Source organism: Talpa europaea (genome assembly GCF_964194135.1).
Source record: "Talpa europaea genome assembly, chromosome: 9".
Lineage (NCBI taxonomy): Eukaryota > Metazoa > Chordata > Mammalia > Eulipotyphla > Talpidae > Talpa > Talpa europaea.
In genome coordinates this window covers 16,061,100-16,073,169 of record NC_140076.1, presented here as the reverse complement: position 1 = coordinate 16,073,169, position 12,070 = coordinate 16,061,100, and the positions used below count along the sequence as shown (strand labels likewise).

The window sequence follows — 12,070 nt, the reverse complement described above, 5'->3', positions numbered from 1 at the left end:
CGATCCCTGGATGCCAGCAAGGGTCCCACGTGACGCGCAGACCTCTCCTGCCACGCCTGCTGCTCCCCTCAGCAGTGTATTTCAATCAGTCTGCCTGTTCTGTTCCCTGCTCTGGCTCTGGTGAATCCTCTCACCCTCCCACGCTTCTGACTGTACCCAGTGCTTGTATAAATAAAATTTAAAAAAAAAAAAAAAGATTTTTACTCAATCCCCATGTGTCTTGAGTACAACTATAACCTGAAATTTTTCTGGTCTCAGATCTGGCTAAGAAGATAAAACTTTTTTATTTGGTCTCTTAGAATTTACTGAGACACGAATATGTTGCATATTCCAAGTCCATTCATGCATCTAAAAAAAAAGTGCACCTTACTAAGCTGTACCTTATCTCCTTAACCTCTTACCTGAATCCTTGCATTTTAAGTTTTTTTTTTTTATTGGACCACCTTTTCCATCCTTCCCGCCTTCTAATCTATTTTACAAGCAGTGTCAAATTAGTCTTTATTAAAGAACAACTCTGATCTTGTCACTCTTTGCTCAACAGTTTCAGTGACTCCCGGTTGTTTTAAATTTGTGTGAAGTCTTTTAGCCTGGTGTTCAAGGTTTTCACTGTTTCTCTTGTTATTTTCCTTCCCTTTGTATACTTCCCTTATTATATAGGCTCCTTGCAGTAAAACCCTTGCTTTCCTTCCTCTCTACCTTTGCCAGAGTTTTTACCTTTACTTATAACACCCTGTCTCTCCCATCTCTGCAAATCTTTTAGTGAGCTCACATACCATTTCTTGATAACCTTCTTTTTTCTCTTCCCACAAATTGAAAAAAATCTTTTCCCCTCTGAAACATCCCCAGCCCCAGTATTTTTATGTTATGACTTACAATGGCCCATAAAACACGTTTTCCTGTATTATAAGTATGGTGTGACTCACCCAGTAAAATCACTGGTATTTAAAAATTTAGTGCATAAAATGTGGGACCATCTTATTGCATGGATGAAATGGCCAGGTCTTCTAACTAATCTGAAGTCCCAGAAATTTCACTGCTGAATTAAAACTCCCAGCTAACTCTGATGTGGTTAGTATCAACTAATACTCGTATATTCTGGCTAAAATATCACTGGGAAATTTGAGTCCTCTCTAGGTCTTCCCAGGTTTTATTAATTACCTGATTCCTGTTTTGTACACTTGATCTGAAGATATTGGGGCCTCTCCCTACTCCCAATATGGTTACCAGCCTCAAAACTCTTTTCTAAGTCCCACTTTTCTTCTCAGAACCTTAGTTTGGCCCACAGGGCTAATTGAGAATGAGAGCCAATTGCCAATTCTATTCTAACCAGTTTTTCCCATTCTTGTATCTCACATAGGTCCTTGCACATAGCACACCACAGATGTTTATAAGATAATAATTGAAATTTAGGAGGATATTTGAAGCTATAAAACTTTTCATAAAATTGTTCCTTAGATAGATGATGATAGAACCTCGAAAGGAGAAAATGGCTCTACTTTTTAACCATAGTAAGAGACATTTTATGTGGGTGATTAGTCTCCTCATTGCTGGTTCTTTGCTGCTAGTGGTGTTAGTTCTTTCCCCTTTTTTTCCATTATAAAACAAATTATACATGAAAATTTTTGTTTTCTTGAACTTTTCTAGACCTCCTTATGCACATATCCTCTCAGTTCCTGTTTCGGAAACTGCTTACCCTGGGCAGACTCAGTACCAGACATTACAGCAGTCACAACCCTATGCTGTCTACCCTCAGGCAACCCAAACGTATGGACTACCTCCTTTTGGTAAGGCATCCTATTGTAAGCAGTTTCTAAAAATGTTGTTTTTATTCCCCAGAAACTTTGATCTTTCCCCTCACAAAACATGACTAATCAAGAAAGTTAAGAGCCAGGTTGCTCTTTGCAGATTACCTACTCAGTTAAAGGTGTGATAGAAGTTGGGTATGCAACTTTACATCAGTATAGTTGATACATGTTATATAATTAGCCTTTCAATAGTCATTTGTTTATCTACCAAAATTTAACTATTTCTAAGGTATTAAGTCTTCACTGTAAAGCTGGGAATCTTTGAGGAGTGATGATTTGACAATACAGAGTACCATGGTTAAGTAAACATAATAAATATATTTTGAGATGGTCAGTTTCTTCTTAAAAGCAGATAATCGAAATATCCAAATAGAATATGCCTTCTAAGTTCTTTCTTTCAGTCCCTCTATCCCAATACTCCCCCTCTTGTCAGTATCGCTCTCCTTTCCCCCCCCAATTCCCTATGAAAATCTCCAATTCTTATAACTGTTATGTACATTGAGTTTTGTTTGGGGTTTTATGTATAGATATGAGTTATAGTGATTTATTTGCTGGAAGTCAGTTTTCATTTCTTCAGATACTTAATAGCTGTGCTGATTTTTCTGTGAGTGTAAATTGTTGGATATATACAGTATACTTCATTTTTCCTTCCCTGCTTTCATAGAGTTGGTGTCAGAAAATTGAGAGAATGCCGTATCATTTTAAAATAATATAATGTGTTGAGCTATCTGCTCGCCCCCCCCCCCTTCAGAGAGCTTTCCTATCTGTCTCCATATCTAATAATTTGAACTTCTTGCTTTCAAAAATAAAGTATGTAATGTGTTAATAAAATTATATACATTTATCCTTTTTTGAAACAAGCTGGGAAAGCAAGCTGGTTAGAATATAATAAATTTCAGAGATTTAAAATTTTCTAAACAGATTACTGCATATGCTAGATGTATTCGTGGTGCCTACTTTTGATTTTTACTTTCCTGCTTCTCTTGGCCTCTTTGGTTAGACTTTTAGGATAGTAACAGCTTTCTTACTTTCGGGCTTCTTAGATTCCTTGGCTCCTGGTAACTGTTAGAAACAAAAAACTGGGGTTATGTTTAATGATAGCAAGACTTAACTTCATCAGCTAAGGGAGATAGAAATGCTTTTGTTTCCCCAGGTGTATGTCCATGCATTCATGCCTGTCACTGTCAGCCAGCATACTGAAGTCTTAGATTTATGATATATTTAACCAGCCAAACCTGATAGTCCTTTTGGAAGCAGAACTCTGTGTAAATATATCTGTGCTTATTTCTTTTTGCTTATATTAAAGCTAATTTTTCAGCAGCAGCCATTGATAGTTATTGTTTACCCTCTGTTTTTATTTGAATTTATTATTAGCACACCCAGGGTCTTTATGACATTTTTGAACAGTTGTTGATTCCTACTGTTCAATATTAAATAAAACACCTATCTTTGAACTCAGTTTATGAAATTATTAGCATAATGCCATGGTGCATGTAGGTCTTAGTTTATTTTATGACCACTGCATTTTCCTTGTTTAAAAAAAAAGAAAATTCTATAAAATAGATAAAATCCCTGTAAAAAATTAAACTGTGCTTATATTATAATGAAATACAGTATTGGTATTAATAGGCTTTTTTACTAATCTGTTGTTTAATATTTGGGGACAAGGGAGACATTTCACAAATTCTTCTATCATTAATCCAGAGAGAGAGAGAGAGAGAGAGAGAGACAGGTAATCATTGGCCTAATTTGACTTTAAGTAATATGTGAGACTTACTGGAGAGAGATTTATGTTTGGGTAATTGGATGATAGATATGTCATATTCTCAGAATTTATAAAAATTACAAAGATGTTTGTAATTTTTCTAACTTTTTAAAACTTTCTTGTGTTTAAACATGATTTGTAATTTTGTGTATTCACTTAAATATAATACAACAGTTGATTTCTTTTTGTAAAAATTTTGATGCATTTTGTCATCTTAATGCCACATATTAACACTAAGACTGTGTTAGCTAGTCTGCTATTTTGTTGCATATATACAAGACTTCAGAAAAATGTCAGTGTAGTGCTATTTCCTAATATCTGTTGAGTATTTAGTATACTAACTAGTATGCTAAAAATAAGTGCTTCATATTTTACATTATTGTCTCATTTAATCCTCAGACCAGGTCTAAGAAGCAAGCAGCATTATCCCTTTTCATAGCTGAGAAAATTGAGGCTTAGAAGTATTAAGTGACACCCCAAGATCACAATTAGTAAATGCCTGGCATTAAAATAGAACACAGCTGTTTATGTCCAGAACTATACATAAATTGGGGTCTATATAAAAATGATGGTCTCATAGTTTGAAATTAAAAGCTTCGTGCTTTTGAAGGAAAAAGACTAGAGGAGGGCCTCCTCCCCGGTGGCGCAGCGGTTGAGCGCTGGGTTGCAAAGCTGCCCGCAGCCTCTGCGGCGCCGGTTCGATCCCCGGCTGCTCCCCGGCCGCCGGAGGAGGGTCCCACATGGCGCGCAGACCTCTCCTGCCGCCCACTGCTCCCCTCAGCAGTGTACTTCAGTCCTTCTGCCTGCTCTGCTCCCTACTCTGGCTCTGGTGAATTCTTTCACCCTCCCGCGCTTCTGACTGTACCCAGTGCATGTATAAACAAAACAAACAAACAAATAAATAAATAAACATGCCTCTATTAAAAAAAAAAAAAAGACTAGAGGAAATCTTGGAAATCAATATTGTGAATAATCTTTGAAAGTAAAGGAATAGTAGTTATATTCTTTCCAGAGCTAAACAGAAACATGATGGGATAGAAGAAAGAATATTAGAGGTTTAATTTCCCGTGTTTTAAATGCATATGTATGAGGAAAAGGATACACATTTATTTTGAGGTTCTCATTAAATATGCCCTTCAGCTGACTCTGTTATAACTCCTTTTAAAAGAACTTTAATGTGAGATATAGACTTGCCGATATATATTTAAAGCCTGAAGGATGTTTATATCATTTTCCTCAGTAATTCCATGGCAATTTATCCTGTGAAACTAATTACAATCCGTGGTATCCTATGGAACTTACCTACAAAATATACTAACCAAGATATTCATCATAGCATTATTATAATAGCAAAGATATTGTCAAAAACCTATACATTAAATCTAAAGATATGTGTTAACTTGAAATATAACCATAAAATGGAAAGCTGTGCAATTGTAAATCATATTCTTAAAAAAATTTAACATCTTCAGAAAACTATTATTATTAATTGATAAACAGTATGTAAAACTGAGCACAATATTAATATGTATTTAGTACTTTTAAAAATATTTGCATAGAGCATAATTTGGAAGAAAAAATATGTATGTTAACAGTACAGGCAATACGTATTTGATCTGTTACCACAGAACCATGTCAAACAAAAACACAGATCCAGCATGCACAGGTTTCACTTACCACAATCCTGTGCAAAACTAAGAACTGCCTATAATTTTTTCTGTGTGGTGAGACTGTGGTTTTCTCTTTTTCTTTTTTATTTTCCTAGCTCTCTATAATATACACCTGCTTCTTTCATAATTAGGGAAAGCACTCAAATTACTTGCATTTATAATAGTTCATCCCAGTAAGCTGCTGAATCAGCAAAGATGTTCTTTCATGTGTTTCTCCCCCCTAGCATTAACATGTCCTTCAGTTTCTAACCAAACTAATATTCTCTATCCACTACTCTGCTGTATATTACTATAAATTGAACTGCTCAGATTGGTTAGTGACTAACCATAGTGAAGTATTTGTGCCAAGAAACTTGGATAGTATTTGTGATAGGCCCCAGTGTAGGGCAGCAGGTGGACAGCACTCAGAAACAGATTTCCCTCAACCATTGTTAGACCCACCGTTGCTCCATATCAGGTTCTCAGTGCTTACAATTAGCAGGGAAGCTTTGTATGGAGAGGCATAGACTTATTGCTGGAGAGTCATAGAACAGTAGACTAGGATCAGGAAAGTAGAATTTGGTTTCCTCATTCACTAATGGGCATTAGTGCCCTATAGTCCAAAGTGTTTGGTCATGGTACTTATTGCACGGAATTCTGGGAAGAGTGGTTTTATGGGAAGTTGTTTATATGCTTAGAGAACAAGGCTACAGTGACACTAGAGGCAGTGTCCATGTTGTCTTTTATTCCTATATTTCTGAAGAAAGACATTCAAGACTTGCTCTTCCCCTACTTGTCTCAGACATTTTTGACCCCAATTTTTAACCTGAGGGCCAGCTTTTAGAGACATTTTACATTTTGAAACTTTAAAAATATGTATTAAATAATGAGACTGGTAATGCATTCCAATTAATACTATTGTTATTAATAAGATGGCATTTTAGTGTAGTGTAATAATAAATGTGTATACAAATCTGCACCTGAAGTTCAGATCCTACTTAGGGGAAAAAATCACATTGATTACATTAAATCTTAAAATTATGGTGACTTTGTAATAATTTGTTTACTCAAATGTGATATTCAATGACCAAGAATCATGGCACCGGTATTCAAATTTTACATCATAAATGTTTTAAAAATAGCATTGTCAAATAGTTTTATTGTTAAAAATCAGGTATTGCAAAAAAAAAAAAAAAATCAGGTATTGCAAGGAGTTTGGCTGTAACTAACCTGGACAAGACTTTAAATGATCACGAATTAAGGATCGGGAGAGGGGACAACCCTCCTAATTCATACTAGATATGTTGCTATTTTTCAGTCTCTGAAATAAGTTATTTTGTGTGGCTAATAGGTAAGAAAAGAATTTGACCTTTTCTTTTTGGACTTTGAGTTTGGGCAAGGTAGTAAACATGCCCCATTGTCAAACTTTTAAGATTTTCACATTTCCCTTTACTATTCTTATATTTACTTATCAACAAATTGACAAACCTGACTTGTACTGAGGTATCTCAGTGCCCTGGGAAAGCAGAGACCTCATTATCAAAGCATTATGTTTCTATAAACTCCTTATCAGACTAGGAATAAATGAGAAGCTGTAACTGACCTTGATACTGATTTCTTACCTGGAATGTGTTTAATGAACCTTCCTGGATCTAATTATGAGTTTCATTGAAACTAATCCAGCAACCGTGGTTAACAAAAAAGCAGACATTAAGATTTGTGGTTTTTTTAAAAAATAAATAGGCTTTTGTATAGCCGAAATTATTGCAAAAATTATTCACTCACAAAGGATATCCTTCGGTTTCCATGTCAAAGTAAAGCTTTGCTAATGGTTCTCTAGTTTATTGCAAATGAAAAGGGAATACAACCAGAGACAAGAGATTGTCAAGAATTGGCAAGTTGGGGCCTTCCCGGTGGCGCAGCGGTTGAGCGCTGGGTTGCGAAGCTGCCCGCAGCCTCTGCGGTGCTGGTTCGATCCCCGGCTGCTCCCCGGCCACCAGAGGAGGGTCCCGCATGGCGCGCAGACCTCTCCTGCCGCCCGCTGCTCCCCTCAGCAGTGTACTTCGGTCCTTCTGCCTGCTCTGCTCCCCGCTCTGGCTCTGGTGAATTCTTTCACCCTCCCGCGCTTCTGACTGTACCCAGTGCTTGTATAAACAAAGCAAACAAACAAATAAATAAATAAAGCATGCCTCTATTAAAAAAAAAAAAAAAGAATTGGCAAGTCACAGAAAAAGATAAAGTATAAAAGAACCTAGAAATCATAGAATTATAACTGAGTTCTGTTCAGTACTACTAAGCAATTGTCTTCCCTTACCACAGTAGCCTCTGGGAATGTCTCTGTTATATATATACATATATACATACATACATACATACATACATACATATATAGAGAGCACAGTATTGATCTTTATAACAATAATTCTGAGAAAATCCAAAGGTATGTTCACTGTTTCCTTCCTGCTAAGAAGGGAGGAAAGGAGATACATGTATTTTAGAAAGATTGTCACTTGAGAGCATTGTGATAAAAGTGACAATTGTGCTGTCTGTTATTATGAGACAGATTTGTTTGTCCTAAATGGAAAGATGTCTGTCAGAGGTATTATGTGGTAATGCAAATTATGAACAGTACATATAGCATCCCATTTTTATTAAAAAGAAGAAAAAACTATGTAGTAGACAACTGGGTGACTTCTGCAAACTGTTAGTACTTAAATATGGATGATGGGGTAATATATGACTTTTTCTAAATTACATACTTCTATAATTTTTTTAATTTATAAAATGAGCAGGTATGTCTTTCCTAATCAGAAGAAACAAAGGTGACAAAATAACCAGCTTATTAAAGGCAGAAAAGTACTTAATACGTCTTAGAAAAATTTGATGCTTGTTTAATGGGTAAGTGAAATTTAAACTTATGTGGAATGTCTCCCTACCTTGAGAATGCAGATAAATGATTTCTGTACCTGATGCTCAGGCACTCTTTACAAGAAGTATGCCACTTGAGTGTCAGTGACCCTTGGTCATTTTCCCCCAGCCATTCTAATGAACTTACATATAAAACACTATTGGGGTTTTTGAGAAGATTTTGTTTCTCTGACCCTACCCTCTAATTCTTTGACCTTGTATTTGCTTGTGGTATATTATGAATGGGAGAATCAGTATTTTTCTCTTACAAGCAAATTTATTTTTGATTTAAGATTTAGATTTTAAACCTACTGACTGATATTTGAAAGCATAATCATACTCTTCAGTCACAGTGTATTGTTTGTAATTGGTACAATTTATCTGATTCAGGTGCATTGTGGCCAGGTATGAAACCTGAAAGTGGTTTAATTCAGACTCCATCTCCAAGTCAACACAGTGTTCTTACCTGCACTACAGGGCTAACCACAAGCCAGCCAAGCCCAGCACATTATTCTTATCCCATTCAAGGTAAATAGGCATGGTTGTGTGTGTGTTTTGAACTTACTGTTTTACGTTTTTAACCTACCTATCTCCAAACAAATTGGGTAATACAGGAGCTCTGACTTCTAAAATAGAATGGGGTGATGTTTGCATTTGTGCATGCATTTTGTGTTAGGCAAACCTGTACCTGAGAGTGTGGTTTGGTAGTAGTTTAGCCTTTGAATGTGAACTGTTTCGTAGAATTGAAACCATCTCTTTTGCATGTTGATGTCCATAAAACCTCTCTGATTTTGTTCTAGTCTGTTCTTGGTGGAATTTTGTGCTATAAATGAGAAGAATGCTCCATAGGATAGTACATGCTGACTTCTTTTATATGAAGTCCAAATAGAGTAGAATGTGAGGTGGATGCTGCTTTTCTGCTGTTTTTGTCATCCCTCCTTCCCCACTTAGTGATAGTACTTTCCTTCCTCAAAAGCAGTCTTATTTCTATTTCATGATTAAAAGCAAAACATTAAAGCTTGAATTCTAAACATCTTCACTTTTCTGAGTTCATCTTCTAAAAAGTCAGGATTCCATCCAAGATTATTAGGAGTGAAGATGAAAAAACTCAAAAAGCCATTGTGGAACTAATTCACTGTCCTTAAATCCAGTACAGACAATTTGTCTTTGCTGCAGATTGTAAATTAATGTACCTGGCTTCTCATCAGCCTCCTTTCTCCTGATGTCTCTCAGCCTTTTAATTTTATTCCTTGTAAAATGGGTGCTAAAGGGCTGACAAGGTGACAAACATCTGATTAAGATTTGATGTGAACTTAAAACTTACCTTAATATAAGAACTTTGGTGATTAAAAAAAAAAAACACTTTAAGATTATATGAAACAAAATACTTGATTTTTAGTTACAAGTAGTTTCCAGCTAAATAACTTGAGAATTACTTCTGCTTGAAGTAGTAGGTACTGCAGCTGGCCACTATACTAACACCTTGCTCTGAGATACTTTAATCTCTTACATTGTGTACCAGGCCTACTTTTTCTTTATTTATTTTCCATTTTTTCTTTGTCCCCTCTCCTTTCTTTCTAAAATGGGAACCAATTTGGTGGGAAAAAATCAAGAGCATGACTTTGTTTTTTGATAGGGAACAACACTTCACAAATTTGGGTGTCACCCTTAGCAGGGGCTGTACTAATCTTCTCTATATCGTTCCACCATTAGTATCTGTGCTGCCAAAGCAAACACCAAGAACATAACCTTCGGTCATCTCTGCCCCTTTCATTTTTATAAAGTAGGTTGATAGGCCTTTTGGGTCTAACTACATCAGAATTTTGACATTAAGATAAAATAGACATTAAGATAAAAGCTGACCATGAGGGAATCAATTTTGCCATTTATTCTGATGAGAAAATGGTGAAAAACAAGTTTAAACAATTGGTTAAAATGAAATATTAGTAGTATATAGGACTTTGAATTCCCTGGGTTCTCCATTCACAGTATCATTCTTCTCAACTCCACTTTGCATTTCCTTTTGCGTGGATGGTGACTATTAGCTATCTGGAACTGCTTCTTTCCCTTTATGTACCTGACTACCCATTCACCCCACAGAATACAAACAAGAAACACTGTACTGATATAAAATTTTAAGGTGTCAAAATAGCAATGTCACCCTTATCGCATTCCAGTTGATAGCAACCTTCCCTAGGGAAGTTATCTCAAAAACTAAATTTTCCTTTTGACTTGAACAACTCTAATCAAAATCTTTTTAGTTTATACCTTAGTGGTACCAAATAAAGAACTGCCCTTAATTACATGTTCATGTAACCCATTAATTAAGTAGATCTGACTTCTCTTTATCAATCTCTTTCAAAATTCTGTGACTCTGTTACCCAGTCTCTGGTTATTTCTTCATTGGGAGGATTTAAGTAATTAATATTTATGGCAAATTTAATTTCAGAAATTTCAAAATTAATTTTAACTAAAATTAAGTTTAATTCAGACCTAATGCTTTTGGACTCATTATTGGTAATATATTATAAATTCTCTGACAGGAGATTTATTTTTATTAATAGACTTTATTTTTTAGAATATTTTAGAATGCAGAAAAATTGAACAGATAGTACAAAGAACTATATATTCCTCCACTCTGTACCTGGTTTCCCCTACTTTTGACATCTTATATTAAAATGGTGCATTTATTACCATACGTACTTTATTAATGAAGTCCATGGTTTAAAGTCCTGAATGTCCCTTTCCTGTTCCAGTATCCCATCTAAGGTAACCATGTTACATTTAATTGTTATGTCTCTTTAGATTACTCTTGATAGCAGTTTCTCAAACTTCCCTTGTTTTTGATGACCGTGACAGTTTTGAGGAATACTGGTTGAGATACACTGTAAGATACCCTGCTATTGGAATTTGTCTGATTTTTTTTGTTTGTTTTCATGATTAGTCTGGGATTGTGGATTTTTAGGAGGACGATCATAGAGGTAAAACGCTTATTACCCATCATGTCATGTCAGCTGTACATATTGTCAGCATGACTTATGACTTAGGATGTTGGCTTTGATCACTTGTTTGAAGTAGTATTTGACAAGTTTCTCGCCTGTAAAAGTAACTGTCTCTCTCACCCACCTTCATTTCCATACTGTATTCTTGGGATAGAAGTCACTGTGTGCAGCACATAAAGATTTATGTTCCTCTTCCTTTAGAGTGGTGTAGCTACATGGTATATTTGGGATTTTCCATACAGGATATTTTTCTTTTCTCTCCTGTTTATTAGATTTAATAAATCACATGTTTATGGGTTTATTTATTTTTACCTTTTAGATTGTTATTCAGTACTGCTTATTTTATTGTTCCAGCTTACATTGGGAACTCTTTCAGTTGGCTCCTCTGCCTTTTGTCATATGCCTATCAGTATAGCGTTTTCTGTTTTGTTGTTTCATTAGTACTTCCTTATTTTCTGGTATTACCAAATGCTCCATGCTCAGCTTGTGTATTATTTACCTAATACAAGTCCTATTACAAGCCATTTCTCTGTGGAGTCCTAATTATCTTTATTGAGGAGAATGGTATTAGAAACCAAAATTAAGACACTAGGTGTGTTCATTGCTATAGGAGTGCAATTTCTTGTAGACTCTCAGCTGATGCAACACAGAAATGTATGTGTATATACACAAATCTATAAAAATATTTCAATATATGACAATCTGTGTCAGCAAGTTAAACATGAGTTCTGACTAATGTCTCTGGCTCTAACCCATTATCACATGGATCATTCTAGACTTGCAGATCTGTAAATTTTGACCCCAGTAATGTGAGAAACCGTGCTCAGGAAAGTTTTACTACTGTTATTTACTAAGCTCCTTGAAGGAGGTTTCATTTATGCATTGACACAAACCAAGAACATAAACAGTATTTATAAATACTAGGCACTTAGTAATTGTTAA

General features: G+C 35.5%; 1 protein-coding gene across 7 annotated transcripts in view; it reads left to right on the top strand.

The window, feature by feature from the left end:
• EYA3 (EYA transcriptional coactivator and phosphatase 3) overlaps positions 1 to 12,070 on the top strand; it is a gene marked incomplete at both ends in the record, with an annotated part of 65,076 nt that overhangs the window by 23,699 nt on the left and 29,307 nt on the right. For 3 of the 7 annotated variants that reach the window (XM_084243884.1, XM_084243879.1, XM_084243878.1), the window contains 2 exons: positions 1,645 to 1,784; positions 8,517 to 8,654. The exons of 1 other annotated variant lie outside the window; for it this stretch is intronic. In XM_084243884.1, the coding sequence (XP_084100010.1) occupies positions 1,645 to 1,784; positions 8,517 to 8,654 (278 nt within the window). The remainder of the gene's footprint in view (positions 1 to 1,644; positions 1,785 to 8,516; positions 8,655 to 12,070) is intronic. 3 more of the 7 variants (XM_084243882.1, XM_084243881.1, XM_084243880.1) reach the window with 1 other exon arrangement.